General features: G+C 35.9%; 1 protein-coding gene across 1 annotated transcript in view; it reads right to left on the reverse strand.

The window, feature by feature from the left end:
• Window positions 1-1,494: 1,494 nt before the first annotated feature.
• Window positions 1,495-17,735, reverse strand: part of LOC148947017 (WASH complex subunit 5-like) — a 17,949-nt gene continuing 1,708 nt past the window's right edge. Inside the window, exons 2-4 of the mRNA XM_089096489.1 lie at window positions 16,663-16,746; window positions 12,193-12,463; window positions 1,495-1,735 (exon numbers count right to left, since the gene is read on the reverse strand). Of these exons, the coding sequence (XP_088952615.1) occupies window positions 1,495-1,735; window positions 12,193-12,463; window positions 16,663-16,746 (596 nt within the window). The remainder of the gene's footprint in view (window positions 1,736-12,192; window positions 12,464-16,662; window positions 16,747-17,735) is intronic.

A 17,735-nucleotide genomic window follows, 5' to 3' on the forward strand; every position in this document is an offset into this window, starting at 1 on the left:
CTGGGGAAAAAAAAAAAATAAAAATGCACCCGTTATGGTTCTTATGGCAAAAAATGCAGCATCCCCCTTTTTGGTAGATGGGTAATTGAAACCACTACAGTAGGGTTTTCTGATATACGGAATATGATTGGATGATTTTCATTCAGGTTTTACAACTTTTAGGGGGTCTTTCCCCCTTTTTTTGAAAATCAGCCAAATTTTCTCAGGCGCGTAACTTTTGATGGGTAGAATTAAACTTGATGAAACTTATATATTTGAAATCAGCATTAAAATCCGATTCTTTTGATGTATCTATTTGTATCAAAATACCGTTTTCTAGAGTTTCGGTTACCATTGAGCCGGGTCCCTATATTGGGTAAAGTTCATAACTTTCAGCCCTCCTCCCGGGGGCTTCGAGGGATTAAGTCATCCTAAAAGACATAGTTATCATATTTTCGACAATGCTGAACAAAATGGTTATTTCAAAATTTTGATCCGGTGATTTTGGGAAAAAAATGAGCGTGGGAGGGGGCCTGGTTGCCCTCCATTTTTTTTGGTCACTTAAAAAGGGCACTAGAACTTTTAATTTCCGTTCCAGTGAGCTCTCCCACGATATTCTAGGACCACTGGGTCAATACGATCACTCCTGGGGAAAAAAACAAAAAACAAACAAACAAATAAACACGCATCCGTGATCTTTCTTCTGGCAAAAAATGGCAAATTCCACATTTTTGTAGATAGGAGCTTGAAACCTCTACAGTGGGGTTCTCTGATACGCTGAATATGATGATGTGATTTTCATTAACGTTCTATAACTTTTAGGAGGTATTTCCCCCTTTTTTCGAAAATCAGCCAAATTTTCTCAGGCGCGTAACTTTTGATAGGTAAAATTAAACTTAATGAAACTTATATATTGGAAATCAAAATTAAAATCTGATTCTTTTGATGTATCTATTGGTACCAAAATTCCGTTTTTTAGAGTTTCGGTTACCATTGAGCCGGGTCGCTCTTTACTTACAGTTCGTTACCACGAACTGTTTGATACAACTTTTTTAACCAAATAATTAACGGAGCAAATAAAAACTGAAAAATTAACATGCACTTAACTAATTACAGAGAAACGCAAAAATTTTATTCTGAAAATAACGTAGTTGCCGATGATAGTGATAAAATATGAGAAAGGACAAACCAAAATCAATTCCGTAGTGTTGATTTCGTCTAGAGCCAGTCAACCATAGCAAAGTTTACTATGGGAAAATTCGTCGCAAAGAATTTTTAGTTTTTAAATGACATTGTAACATGATTGATTCTCAAATCTGTGAATATTCAAACCAGTGAATAATCTCATGTAAATTGGGGAATAATCTGAACATAAATACATTAAAAAAGTATATTATCTGGATGGCAACGACACTGCTTGAATTACGCATCATTTTCAGTAAGGCATAAATATAGTATTATAGAGTTAAATGTAAGAATATAGGCGAACAAAATATTTTTAATAGATTCTAAAGATCATGGGCTTGAAAATAATCTTCCCTTAAATCTTTCATCAAGCTGAGCAAAATCCCTGTGATGTTCACGGTCAATTCTCGTTGGTAGCTCCTTCAAGTCTGTTTGAAGTTTTATAATTTCTTCAAGTAGAAATATCATCGTCTCAGGAATGACATACAAAACCTTCCTTACAAGTCCTTCAAGCTCTTTGGAATAAAGGGTCGAAACAGACACCATATCTTCACTTTGTGCTTGGTTTATTCTGCAAAATATACAGTTTAAAATACTCCCTTCAATTCAGAAGTACCGTTTTAACCAATTATTCATGAAACATAAGGGCTTGCTGAATGTATGGTTAAGAATTTAAATTGTAAAATAAAAGCCTTTGCACGTTATAATTACGATTGCAAATATACCTGTATATTTACAATAAAAAAAAATACACGTCTAATCGAGGAAATATTAAAATATTTGAACTTACAATAGTTCTTTACCACGATTATTTGATATGTGCCTTAAATTTCCGGTCAAATGTGGAGAAACTAAAATCGAAAAGTTTACATTATAGTGTACAAAAACTTGCGTTTTATTTATTTATGATTTGAAAAAAACTACGTTTTCTAAAGAGTTAAAGAGGCTGAGTTACAAGGTCAAACCTTAAAACGTACAGGGATTAGGAGGCACAGTTGGGGGGCTGCCGCCCCCCAAACCCCCGCTTTCGCAGCCTTTAAATAAAAAAAGTTTTTTAAACTGAAAGTAAGGAGCGACATTAAATCTTAAAACGAACAGAAATTATTCCGTATATGAAAGAGGCTGTGCCCTCCTCAACGCCTCGCTCTTTACGCTAAAGTTTTTATTGTTTAAAAAAAGAGTTGTGAGAACGTCAAACCTTAGCGTAAAGAGCGAGGCGTTGAGGAGGGCACAGCCTCTTTCATATACGGAATAATTTCTGTTCGTTTTAAGATTTAATGTCGCTCCTTATTTTCAGTTTAAAAAACTTTTTTTTTATTTAAAGGCTGCGAAAGCGGGGGTTTGGGGGCGGCAGCCCCCCAACTGTGCCTCCTAATCCCTGTACGTTTTAAGGTTTGACCTTGTAACTCAGCCTCTTTAACTCTTTTAGAAAACGTAGTTTTTTTCAAATAATTTCTGCACGTTTTTGTACAGTTTATTACTTATTATTGCTCCTTGTAACTCAGCCTCTTTAACTCTTTAGAAAACGTAATTTTTTTCAAATAATTTAAAAAAGAAACTGAGTTTCTTTTTAAAGTTTGAATTCAGTATTAAAAAAATTGTTCTGATGGTGAATCGAACCCGAGTTTTCCGCCTGAAAGGCTGAAATGTAACCGCTAGACTATACAGACACAACAGTAATTGTTTTTTAGTATATGGAAGCTATTTTCGACGCAAGCAAATTCCCAAAAAACTTGATATTTGGTTTTTGGAAAACAGGGAAGGAGTGATCAGATTGAGCTGAAAGTTCGAGGATAAGCTCCCAGGCCCCAGGAAAGATTATCCTCTAAATTTCAGCCCGATCAGACAACGTTAAAGGGGGGTTGTGGTCGGAAAAATTAACATGGGCTAATATAGGAAAAGAAGGTTTTTCGTAAATATAAATTCGGTGGATAATTTTTTCGGTCTGAAAATATCAAAAGGCCCTAACAGGTCGAATTCTGCTTCAAATGAGTCCTCATTCAACCGGATCCGTTACCAACTGTGGCCTGTAGGCGTGGCTAAGAAAAAAAAAGAAATGAATTTTAAGTGGCTATATTTGGTTTTTTGAAAACAGATTGAGTTTTTTGGAAACAGGTTTTTTGAAACGGATTGAGCTGAAATTTCGAGGATAAGCTCCCGGGCCCTAGGAAAGCTTAACTTCTAAATTTCAGCCCAATCGGACAACGTTAAAGGGGGGCTATGGTGGGAGGGTCGAAAATTCCGGCCCAGTTTACCCCATGAAGATAAAGTCAGAGGAGGATTAAATTTTGCAAGTTTCTTAGTTTGAGCTTGGGCTACAAAATGCGATTACCGCCGTCTCTCTGCGACCTCTAGGACCTGAAATCGCTTAACATTGTGGTGGGTCGCCTCTTTATAGAGGCACAAGTGTGCCTCCTTGATGTCAGAAAAATCCCCTTACAAATTATACGAAAAAATACAAACAAAAAATTGAAATTGAAGTTAATTCACTTGGCTCTCCTTGACTCACGCGGAATTGAAACTGTAAACCCTTAATCCAAAGACACGGCCTTATCCACTGCATTGCCGCAAAATATTAAGTATTTTGATTTATCTAAGAATTCTTTAGTATACTTTGGATAAAAACATATGGATGGAAAATTCAAAACCCGAAAAATTAATATTTCGATATATTACAACAATCAGACGACCAATGGATTAAATTAATACAGTAGATTAAAAGTGCAACCTTCAGCTTCTTTTAGCTGAGGCTTAAATGGTATTTTGAAATACGCTGACCAAGGTTATACGCGATTTTTTGGAATAAAAATATAATTTTATTTTGTTAGGTCTATTTTGTCTGTTTTATTTTGTCTTGTCAAGCCTCTTTTACCAGCTCTCCCCTAAATACACCTGAATTTTTTTTAAGATAACCATTTTGTTCAAAATGGGTGTAAAATCCAATAACTCCGATATCTCCGGGGATGGCATGCCTCCATAAGCCTTGGGGTAATGGCTGAAAGTTGTTTAAGTTATCCATTAGTTACATGTAGGTTTTGTTTTTTTGAATAGAGGCACGTTTGATCCTGGGCCTCGAAAAAGGCTATTTCTATTAAGGGGAAACTGTTAGGGATTGTTGAGTGGAGTTTGAACAAAATCAAAGCACATTACATGCATGCAGGTTGTAAAAAGGACGAATAAGCTATATCCCAGGAACAACTCGGGGCATTAAATTGAAACTTTCAGGCTTACTGTTGCTGCTACTACTATTGTTATTACTACTACTGCTACTACTACAAGTATTATTCAATAATAGTAGTAGCCCAAAAATGAGTTACTACAACTACTACTTACATTATTACTATTGCTTCTGGGCCTACTTCAATAGATCTCATTGATAAAAGTGCGTTGCGAAACAAATTTGTTGAAGTTTCAAAAATGAGCTGAAAATGTCCCAAAAAAGATGCCAAATCGAAGTGAGGACTGTACCATTGGAATCACCGTAGCCGAAAACCCCGCTTAGGTTTACTACAGTTGTAGTAACCCTACAGTTGTATTACATTTGTATTACTCATATTGAGCAGTTAAAATAATCTAAAGACTAAATAACAGAAACTCAAGGGTCGATACAACCCCCTAGAACACGGGGGCAGGGGTTGTAGGTATGACAGGGGCATATAAAGTTTTTAATAGAAGGGTTTTAAAAATAGTTTCAAAGATCAGATAAGCATTCCTTCCCCTACTGAGAAAAACTTATTAATGACATTTTATTCCAAAACTTATGGGAGCTCACCCCTGGCCCTCCATGGCCCGACTCTCCCCCTCCAATAAAAAATATAAACAATATTTTATTCCAAAATTTATGGGAGCTGACCCCCGGCCCTCTATGGCCCGACATCCGCTTAAAAAAATTTATTAACGGTATTTTATTCCAAACTTACGGGAGCTAACCCCTGGTCATCCATGACCCGACCCCCCCCCCCCCAAACAAAAAAAAAACGATATTTTATTCCAAAACTTATGGGAGCTGACCCCTGGCACTCCGTCGCCACACCCCCAAAATTATTAAAGATATTTTATTCCAAAACTTATGGGAGCTGACCCCTGGCCCTCCATGGCCCAAACCATGGGCCGATTTTGGTATATTGGTAGAACATACCAAATTCACTATTTTTTCATTATTTTATTTGTAGTAATTTCTATGTGGCTGCTCAGTTGTGCATATAATAGAGGGGGATTTTTCCAAGGGAATTATCAGACGGAGTTTTCCGGGGGGATTAGCACGGGGAATTTTTCACGGGGCGGGGATTTAACGTTGGGGGTATTTTACAGTAAGAAGAGTTGGGGTACTGCCTCCTTCCTGTGCTGTAAAAGTCTAAAACCTACTGCGTCATTGGCGCTTTACAAAAAATGAACTGTATTACAAATATTTTCTTTTGTACTTATTACAACATTGAAAATAAAAATTAAAGCAAAATTAAATTTTGAACTAATGAGCTTTCAACAATCAATATCATTATATATCAAATATTAAGTTTAATTTTATTAGTTCTTTCCAAGACTGTTCAAAACAAATATAGTTTCACTACAAACAAGAGTTTGGCAACTTCTCCTTTACCTAACTGTAAAACTAACGAGTTTCTCTTATTTTAAGATTTATTTATTCAGTTATACTAGTACATTTTGTATTTTTTTTTGCTATGATTGTTTATTTGATTTCTGTTCGCTTTGGGTTTCATTCATTCTTTAGTAATAATTTTTGGTCGTTGACTGTTTCAATTATTACAGGTTTTTAGTTCCGTTAATCTTAAATTGAATACGGCCTTTACTTTTCTTTGAAAAACTTCTTTTTTGGAAAGTTTTTTTAAGTAGTTAACAAAACGCCGACCATTGTCTGGGGTCCTTTACCTACCCAATCTTTTATCCAGCTAGAACGTCAAAATGAACCGTGGGTATGCCACTTTAAACACCTTATGCAAGTCGTCCACATCTAACACGGCTTGAATGAATGATATTAATGATGTACCGTATCGCTTTTTGACCTGAATATGCCAAATGCTTTTCTCTGCAAGCTACAGCACCCAATCTGAGTCAGATTGGTTTTAATGCTTTGCATTTCGGTGGAAAACTCTTTCAACATTATCTTGTCAATACAGATATTCGTGTTGCGCGTTATTGCATTCAAAGGATAAAATTGAATTAGAAAACTATTATGGTCAAAAATTGTGTAGCTGTTAAACGATTTTTCAACGACTTAGCTTCGAAACAGAATGCAATCGTTGGTGTAAAAGTAATACTCCCATCATCATTCATCAGATCAACACGCTACTGTTCTAAACAGCTCAAATATGCCTTGGCTATTTTTCGTTGCCTTGAACCCCCAGATTCTTTTATACTATGACTTATAATCATGATTGGGCTAAAATTAAAGAAACAGCACCTGTTGTTACCGATGGTAATGAATTTATCATAGAACAGTCCACTCAATATCGTCCCGATCTCGTTGCTCAAATCGCGGAATTAAAATTTGAGGAACTAATCAATGACATTGATAAAAGACTGATATTTGAAATGGTGACAGCATATGTGTATACGGTTGAATTTCAAATACACGGATAGCCACACATTAATTTGGTATTGATCATGACTCTTTATGATCAAATACGTGACTCTGTCGAAATTGATGATCTTGTATCGGCTGAAATTCCAAATATCGAGGATCTTATACTATGAGAATTAGACTTAAAGTGGATGATTCATTATCCATGTGCGAAGTTAAATCCAAATGCAAGTTGTGTGATCAATAAAAATGAAAAATTGCAGTGTCAGATAAACATTGATTGAAAATCCCTGTTTTGAAAAAACAATACTGGTTTAAAAAAAACAAAAAAATTATGTGATTCGAATTGCTCTAGAAATGGGAAATGACGTATTCCAATAACCAGATTTAGATACTTGTAAACAAAGTGAAGACATAAACTCTAGCACTTCCAATCACCTTGTTGTGGAAGAAGAATTTCCGCCTAAAAATAATCCTTTTTTGTTGTTTTTTTTTTTTGTTTTATCCATATCATTTCCGTTTTCCAATGCAATACAGTTACAGTTCTGTCATCTTCAAAAACATAATGTCCGGACCTTTTAACTGCGCTGAACATAATGGCTATCTCAAAATTTAATTGGATGTGTTTGGGGAATTGGTGGACGTGTGAGGGGGGTTAGTTCCCCTCTAATCACTTTTGAATATTAAAAGAGCACTAGCCAATCACCTTGTTGTGGAAGAAGAATTTCCGCCTAAAAATAATGCTTTTTTGTTTTTTTTTGTTTTATCCATGTCACTTCCGTTTTCCAATGCAATACAGTTACAGTTCTAGCAGATGATGAAAAACTACAGTATCGGCATCGCCATGATCCTAAATTAGACGAAATGAACAAAGATGAATTTTCACATAACCGTGCTGTTTATCGAAGAGACTCCAATAGTCACTGAGTTACTGGCGATAATTACCATGTCACCCCATATAATTCTTATATGCTAAAAAAATTCAATGTCACATCAATGTCAAATAAGTTGGCAGTATAGGTCCTGTAAAGTATTTATATAAATTCATCTACAAAAGACACGATTGTGCTTCAATAAAAATTTTCGAAAACCAATGGTGCTTGGTTTACAATGAAGCAGGCACCTATGTGGAAGGACGCTGCATTGCACCAACTGAAGCATGCTGGCAACTATTTAGTAACGATACAAAAAAAGTCATGTCGGTCAACTTTTAAATATTCATATACAAGGATAATACCGAATGCAAGATATCAGCCAAGCCCAAGATGATTTAATAGATATAGGACAACAAGGCTCAATTTTATAAGCATATTTTCGACACAAGGCGTTGAAACGTATGAAAAACCAGGAATTTCTGTATTATTAGGAAATGTCCAAATACTTTAAATGGAAAGAAAAAAACGAGCACATGGAAATCATGAATCTGTCGATTTGTGTCATTGGTTGAATTTACAATGTAAATTTTGTAGCTCATCCAGGAGCTTCTATTTGCAAGTACTTCTCTATTATGTGAAGAATGCAACAAGTTTTGAACATTTCAAAACTGTTAATCGCATTCTTTATTCCACATACAAACAAGTATGTCTAATTAACGGCCTTGAATTCGACTATAAACTGTGGTTTGATGTCCTAGAAGAATAGAGACTGTCCAAAATGCCTTTTGTAATACGAATATTCTACACATAGATTCTTATTTTCCGGAATTCTGCAGATCCGAAAGATCTTTAAGAAAGATTCAAAAATCAACTGGCAGAGGACTTTATTCGGCAAACGCGACGAATTAATATTTCTGAAGATACTGTAATAAAGCGTGCTTATCGTATTACTGCATCCAAGGTAAATACGACAGCAGTAGACGGTAGAAATTTTAGCTTTTGGGTGGAGCAATATGGAGTAGACAACATTGAGACCTACAAAAATGACCGAAACTTAGAATTTCTAAAACCTAGTGAGTCAGTTGCCATTCGAGATAGTATGTATTGACATCTACAAGGAAAACAGCTTGAAATTGTAGATAATATTTTGCAGGGAGTCAACAATCCTAATTATGTTGGGAAAAATGTTTTTTCACACATAGACTAGGCGGTACCGGTAAAACATTTCTTTATAACACCTTGTATCAGATTCTGTGTAGAAAAAACCGCAAAGTAAAATGTATGACTTATGGCTTGTAGGAAAAGAATTGACTGTATTGCCATTTGGACTTACAACACACTTGGCTTGAAAATGCCGCTTTCAGACTCATATTCTATTTCTAGCCTAAGACCTGGTTCAAACAAAACTTTAGAAATAGCTCAAGTTGACGTTTTCCTAATTAACGGAGCACCGATGTTACCCAAGTTTGGCTCACAAAATATTGATCAGTTGCTGCGGTCAATTGCGAATCCAAACTTGCCATTTGGTGGGAAAATTTCTGGTTTCTGGAGGTAATTTACTACAGGCTTTACCAGTTAAACTCCGAAGCAGCCACTGTGAAACACTTATATTATTAATAAAAAAAAAAAATCTTTGAAGTATTTCCAATATTTTTCCATAGAAAAAAATACGCAGGCCAATCCTGAACAGAAAGCATTTGCAAAGTAGATCCTGGACTAGGGAAATGGAAATATTCCCAAAAACGACTTAAATGGAATCAAATTGTCGGAAGATATAATTTAAAGTGTCAATTTAATTGAGGAATGGAACAAAATATCGATTAGCTGTTGCAATACATTACAAATCGAAAAATGCCATTTGTTGGGAGAATTTTGGTTTCTTAAGGTGCTTTACGAAAGCCTTTACCAGTTGAACCCCGAAGCAGCCACAGTGAAATACTTAATTTGCTAATAAAAAAGGTCTTCCTTGCAAGTATTTCAAATATTTTTCCTTAGAAAAAAAAATTCAATTCGATCTTGAACGATAGCATTTGCAAAGTATATCCTGGATCTGGGAAATAGAAATATTCTTAAAAATGACCTAAATAAACTCAAATCACAGGAAGATATAATTTAAGGCGACAATTTAACTGAGGAATTGAAAAAAATATCGATCAGCTGTTGTAGTACATTAAAAATCAGAAAATTTCAATTTGTTGGGAAATTTTGGTTTCTGGAGGTGCTTTACGAAAGCCTTTACCAGCTGAACCCCGAAGCAACTGCAACGAAACACTATATTATTAATAAAAAAAAGTAATCTCTGGAAGTATTTCAAATATTTTTCCTGGGAAAAAAATATGCTGGTCGATCCGGAACAGGTAGCATTTGCAAAGACCTGGGAAAAAGAAATATTCCCAAAAATGACTTAAATGAAATCAAATTTTCGGAAGATATAATTTCAAGTGTTTAAATTAATTGAAGAATTAAACAAAGTATGGATCAATTCTTGCAGTCCATTACAAATCGAAACTTTCCATTTGTTGGGAAAATTCTGGTTTCTGGAGGTAATTTACGACAGGTCAATCCAGAATAGGAAGCATTCGCAAAGTACAACCTGGACCTGGAAATGGAAATACTCCCAAAAATGACTTAATGAAATCGAATTACCGGAAGATATAATTAAAAGTGCTAATTTAATTGAGACAGTACTTGAAGAATATCTGACAAATCAAAAATATGATTTAATGAAGGAACGCGTTAGTTTGTCTGTGCACAGCAAAGAAGTAAGTAAAATAAACACGAAAAGTGTCAATCGCCTAAAAGGAGAACAAAAATCTTATAAAAGCTATGATTTATAACTTCACAATCATTGACAATAAATACAATAAATGTGATTATAGATTATTCCTCGAAATCGGTTACAGAGTTTTTTTTTTCTTAACACAAATTTACATGTCTGGCAACAAGAACGGTCTGAGTAGGTGACAACTTCAAGGGAGATTTCGTATTTTTACCAGGGTGGCTGCATCCAAGGCCGTACCCAGGATTTTGTTTCGGAGGGGGGGGGGGGGGGTTAACTCGAAGATTTTTTTCGGGGGGTTACACAAAAAGGACCTAAAAAACAAATACAAAATTTGTTTACATCCATTTCTTATACGCTTTCACGAGTCAACCAAATATTTCGGGGAGGGGGTTCAAACCCCCTACCCCCCCCTGGATACGGCCTTGGCTGCATCGAACCTATGCTGATGCCATGATATCATGAAGAAGTTCACAGTGTCTGCGGTTAGAAGGAAAGCGACAAAGAGAAACAGTATATACAAGCCTGCCGCGTAGCTGTGCAAATCCATCGAAAAAATCATATTTTGCAACCTGAAAGAATCTCTGATAACACCATACCAGGTGAGCGATTGCCCTTTAAGAATACTATACATAAAATGAGATTTTGAAATGCCATTCTGAATTGTATTTTTATTGAGTTACCCTTTCCCGTTGCTTTGAAAAGGTCTTTCCTATTTTATTTTTTGTCTTTGTTTCCTGGTTTTGTTTTTATTTTATCTTCTGGATTTTTTTATTTGTATTTTCTATTATTTGCATCGAAGATGGTCAAGCGGAAACTTGACCGAAATGTTTGTTTACCCCTCTTCGTTTTTATACTTGCTGTTATTATACTCGTTTATCTCTTCTTTACGATTCTTCCGTCATGTCATAATTATCCAGTGTGGTCTCAGAAATTATTTATTAAAATTTCTGACCTTAAAAATGGTCTAAATAGGTCGCAATTTTAAGGGAGAAGCCACATTTTTCCCAGGGTGGTTGTATCGAACCTATGGCGATGCCATGATATCAAGAAGAAGTTCACATTGTCCGCGGCTGAAAGATAAGCAACAATGATAAACAACATGCACAAGCCGACCGGGTAGCCGTCCTGGGGTCCAGCCCGTGACACCACGAAGAGGCTCAAATTGTCTGCGGTTAGAAGACAAGCTACAATGAGAATCAATATTTACAAGCCTGCCGCGTAGCCGTGTTGGGGTCCGGTCTCAAAATTGGCAACATAGTATTTTTTTTTCTTAAAACTGGCATACTGAAATTTTTAGTCAGAAACAATAGAAATAGGTTACAACTTTAAGGTTTTTTAATTTTTCCCAGGTGGTTATATTGAACCTCTGGTGACGCCATAGCATCAAGAAGAGGCTGCTGTTAGAATAAAAGCGATAATGAGAGTCAGTATAATACAAGCCTGCCGCGAAATAAATCGCCCACATATATCAGTGTGTTAGTTTCATTTGCAGTAAAGTGTAAATTATTATATATGTATGTATATATATACTTTACTAAATATGACTCGTTTTCTTTCTTTCTTTACTTGGATGTAATAAAAAAAAGTGGACAGTGTCCAATTTCCTCTTGTCTTTTTTTGCAGTCTTGAATAACAAAATAACAGTCGCATTACAAAATACAAATTAGAGGGTCACAATGACAGAACGGTAGCCTTAACTAGCTGATTTGTTTCTTATGATAACTCATTACTTTGCTAGACAAAACCCTATGAAACCATATGAAGAACATTCAATTTCAATTTATTCAAATAACTGCTCCGTCCCCAAAAACAGAGTACAGTTGTGTTCTTACCTAAGCAATGGCTGTTCCATTGCACTGGAGAGCTTAAGAAACGTAGCCCTCAATCGAGATACAGTATTCGGGTCTTTCTTGGCCAAAGTCTGCATTTTTGGTACAAAATGGTTGATATGGTCTCCCCAAGCATATGAGAAATCTGATATTAGCTGAAGAGTAACAACTTGATTATCACTGATGTTGATAATTCGGATCATTTGTTTGACAGTTGTCCCTATGTCTATCATGTACTGACGGATATGCGGATGGGATTCAACTTGATTTAACTCTAAAAAAGAAAAGAAATCTAAATTCAGTAGAGATTCTTTAGCTCCTTCAGTAGGTCTAATTTAAACTGATAACATCAGACAAGACATAGAGACACTATATACATATTGAGACAAAATCATATTTATGGATCTCTATTTAAACAATCGGACTCTCTCTCTCTCTCTCTCTCTCTCTCTCTCTCTCTCTCTCTTTCTTTCTCTCTCTCTTTCTCTCTCTCTCTTCTCTCTCCATGGTTCTGAAGCGTGGGCACTTTAAAAACCGGAAGAAAGAATGCTGGATGTTTTCCAGAGAAAAACTGATGACAGATGTCAAATAAGGTTCTGAAGAATGGGCGCTTCAAAAAGCGAACGAAGATTTGCTAGATGTTTTTAAGAGAAAATGCCGACAGATTGTATGGGTACCCGGCTGACTGACCGTATTTAAAGCAGTAGCTTTACGAAAAATGTGGCTCAACCCCGCTTTCTAAGACTGTAATGAGAGAAAGATGAGAAGGCTAGGACACGTTCTGCGGATGAAGGATTGCCAAAGATTGTCCTTGTCGGCAAACTGTCTAGGGCCAAATGAAAAGCGATTCGTCCCCGAATATGATGGAAAGATGTCGTAAAGACAGACTTAAGGGAAATGGGAACTATTTGGGAGGATGTAAAGAGGGAAGCTGCGTACAGATTAGGATGGAGGAGTGTGTTGTAGCTGTGTTGTCCTCCATGGCTTAGTGTTGCAGTGAGCTGCTAGTAGTAGTAGTAGCTACTACAACTGATCCTCCAAATAACTCACCGCAGTACCAAGCCACCCGAGGCCAATACAGCTGCGTACGCCCTCTTCTATCCCAATCTATTCCAAACCTCCCTCTTTACACCCTCCCAGGAAGTTTCCGTTTCCCTTAAATCTTTTTTATGACTTCCTCTCACCCCAACCGTGGACAACCTGTTTTCCATTTATCCTTAGACGGTTGGCCGAAAAGGAAAATCTTCGGCAATCTGTTATCCGTAGAATGTGTTCTAGCCATATCAACCTTTCTGTCATTATAGCCCTAGAAAGCAGGATTGAGCTACACTTTTCGTAGAGCCTACTGTTTAAAATACAGTCAGTCAGCCGGGTACCCAGAACAATCCTGAGGCAATTTCTCTGGAAAACACCTAGCAAATCTTCATCCGCATTTCGGAGCACCCATGCTTCAGGAACTTAGTTGACCACTGTCATCGCTGTAGCTTCCAATTTTCTAATCTTGGTTTGTATAATTAAATCCCTATTCTTCAAAATTTGTTTTAACTGTGAAAAACCACATTGAGCATTGGCTATTTTACTTTTAACATCTTCACTAATCCCACCGACTTTATTAATAATACTACCAATGTAAGCGAAGCTGTCCACCTGATCAATCTTTTCGTCACCCACAGTCACCTTTTCATCTTCATTTATTCCTAGCCTTAGTGACTTAGTCTTCTGAACATTAATTTTCAAATCTATTCTAGCACCCAGAACTCGCAAAACCTCCAAAAGTTCATTAATTTTGCTCACACTTTCATCTAGGATGCTTAAGTCATTTGCATAATCTTAGTCCAGCAAAGTTTTTTCTCCCCATTTCATTCGTGTTCTCCCATTGCTTTTCCTGTGCTCCTTAAGAAATAGTCTATCAAAATAATCCATATAAAGGGGGATATAACACAACCCTGCTTAACCCCTGATTTAATACGAAACTAGCTGCTAATATCATTTCCTACCTTAACCGCAGCAGTGTTATTCTCGAATATAGCACTAATCACTTTAATGTATTTGTCTGGTAAACCATATAAGGATAAAACCTTTACTGAAGCTCTTCTATCAACAGAATCGAAAGATTGCTCGTAATCTATAAAACTGAGGACCAAAGGTGTTTGATAACTCAGGCAGTTCTTAATTATTAACTTAAGAGCGAAAATTCAGTCAAAACACTCTCTACCCTTTCTAAAATAGCAATGTTCTTCTCTTATAACTTTGTCTACAGCATCTCTCTGTCAAAAAAGTATCATATTACTCAGTAATTTGCTACCTTCAGAGACCAGGCTAATGCCTCGATAATTACCACACTCATTCTTAAGTGCCACCTTTTACATATCATATCACCTTTCACTTTTCTTTACATACCACCTTTCTTATACAGTGGTTTAATTAGTGTTTTCCTAAAATCACTAGGTACTTTCCCCTTTTTCAAAAATCACATTCATAATATTCAGTAAGTTATTTCTAACCTCAGAGCCACCGTATTTAAGAAACTCATTTACCACACAATCAGCACATGGGGCCATATTATTTTGTAATCCTTATAGTGCTGTCGCTAAGTCTTCCTCACAAAACAAATCTTCCTTCATATCCAAAGTATCACAACTTTTTCATTTTACTCTATGTCTTGTTGTGCGACTCTATCTTGGTTTAGCACATTCTTGAAATGTTCTTCCCATCTCTCTTTAACTCCTTCCTTACCACTAATTGGGGCCCCGTTCCTATCTTTAACTGAGTCAAGTCCAAATTGACTACTCCTTCTCAGTTTGACAGTACAATATTTTACTATTTAGCCGCCTAGCTGCATCTTACGGATCCTCGGCAATTTTATCCATGGCCTCCACTTCACACCTCCTTAGTTCATATTTTAATGCTTTCTCCACTTTCTATACATTCCCCTTGTCTTCATATGATCTATTACTCGGATAATTCTTGTACAAGCTCCTTCTCCTCTCTATTAAATATAAAAATTGTTCACTAATATTCTTAGCTGCGTTGCAACTTCACAAATTGTTTCCAAAAATCATTCCATCCATCTTCTACCTTGTGAAATTTTAAAATCTCTACTTTAGTATTCAACTGTTCCTGGAAAATTTATATCAAATTCTCATCCAGGAGCTTGATCCTGCCAGTCTTCAGTTTACAATAACATAATCAATAAGGTTTGCTTTCTTACCATCACAAGAATACTACGTTAACTTATGGGCCATTTTATGACCAAACACTGTATTGGTTATAACTAGATTGTTATACCTATACAATTTCAGCAGTCTGTAGCCATTACTGTTTTCTTTTCTGATACAAAATTTACCTAGGCTAGGATACTATCTATCCCAATTTCTACCGATCTGGACGTTATAATCTCCTAATAAAAACACCATATTTCTACCTGGGACCCTCTGTATTTGCTCCTGAAACTGTAAGTAAAATTCATCTGAGTCACAAGTATCTCCGTTAGTCAGTTCCACAGGGGCATATACTACTTTAACTGATACCCTAATCTTTTTAGTCATTAAATGAGCAATAAGTGTTCTATTATTAATACCTTCCCAGCCTATACAAGACTTAGCAGCTTCCTTATTCATTTTGAGCCCTACTCCCTGTTTAGGCATCCCATCCTTCCTGCCTGAGTGAATAAATTCTATATTATTGAGTTTCATGCTTCCTACTTCCCTGGGATATGAGTTTCTGATATCTGATTCCTAATAAGTGCAGTTCAAATCGTCTGAATTCGTCAGTCAAAATGTCAATACTATAGTTATTTTTTAGCGTCGTAGCATTCCAAGTTTTATATTCTTTAAATCATTGAAATTATTTTGGCCTCGGGAAAAGCAAGAGTCACGGATACCATTGCGGGACGGGGACCAACACATTTTCTCAAGTCTACACCGAAGCCCTTAAGCCGGCTTAGAACCGGACAGCAAGAAGTCCCTGGGAACTTATACTTGATTTTATTTTCATTCTCTTCATTTAATATTTCTATCATTATTTTCTTTGAATTCTTTTGTTTTATTTATTTAGTTGTTATGGGGTATAAATATCAGGAATTTTTTTACGGGTGTGTAACCTTCAAAAACTTGAACTGTGGCAGTTGATGTATTTGTTTGTTTATTTTAAATAAAGCCTTTGTTATTTCTATTATTAATTTTGTATCACAATGGATTCAAACATTTTTAGGGTTTTTAGGTTCACTTACTTACTTGAATGAGATTCAAGTTCACGCAATCTCCCTTAATATACTGATTTATGGTTTGGCAAAACGAATTTTTTTTGATGAACGTCCATGCACTATGAGAAAAAAAAAACAGGCTAGCCATTAACACACGTTAGGGTCAGAAAACACTGGAAAAAAACGCCCTGTCTACCCAGCCCTATAACAGAAAATAACTATTACGCTGACGATTACGCATATGATCCGTTCAACAGTAATAAGTTTACCTTGTACTTCTTCAACGGCTCTAATAACTTGGGTCAACTTTCGGCTTGTTCCAGAGACATCTTCAAAACTAATTTCTTTCAGTTCTTTTTTTCAATTTCAATTTATAACTGGGATTTATTTTACAATATACATAAAAAACAAACAAACAAAATACCCCCAGAAGCAAGCTTGTGCGGGGGTAATCCCTTCTAGACGCATAAAAAATCATAATAACAAAATAAGATCCAAAATAATAACTCTTTTCAGTTAACATGAATACAAATACAAGTTCTGCCCTCCAACTAAAAAACTAATACTAACATACTATACGTAGCCACTTGACAATAATCACGTACCCCCCCCCCTATTTTAGCCAATTCATTAAAAATAATAAATTACTAAACAATACGATCTCAATAAACTACGGAACAGCAGCAGGTCATCCACACATTTAAGTTCCACTGGTAGACTATTCCAAGCACTCGGACCGGCATGACGGATAGAAAAAAATGATCTTGTCGCTTGCGGAATCGGTCTTCGAAATTCTTCCAAATTTCTAGTTCCATGCTCATGAACATCACCCCCATTCACAAACATTCCCTTAAAACAAACAGGAACACTACCATAAAGATACTTAAACATGAACTGTGTTTTATAAAATTTAAAAAGACCCGATACCGGTAGAATCTTCAGCGTCATAAACTCATTACGAACAGATGATCCTCTATTATCCTTACCAATCAAAAGCCTTATTGCCGAATTTTGTAGTACACGCAGGGGCAGAAGATGCGTTCCAAAAGTAGACGACCATACTGAAGAACAATATAATAGATATGGATGTACAATTGAAAAATACAATAATCTTAATATACTAGTTGGGAGAAAATTTTCCAGTTTACGCATAATTCCAACATTACGTGCAAGTTTCATAGACATCACAATCAATATGATCTACAAAACTTAAAGTTTCATCAATAATAATCCCCAAATATCTAACACTCCTCTTTCGTGGAATCATTGATGTACCATTACTTAAATTATTCACCCATGGGTAATAACTTGGAGATCTGCTATATATCAATAAACTAGACTT

This window comes from Artemia sp. Qi Xiang Cuo, chromosome 11, assembly GCF_049724085.1.
Source record: "Artemia sp. Qi Xiang Cuo chromosome 11, ASM4972408v1, whole genome shotgun sequence".
NCBI lineage: Eukaryota > Metazoa > Arthropoda > Branchiopoda > Anostraca > Artemiidae > Artemia > Artemia sp. Qi Xiang Cuo.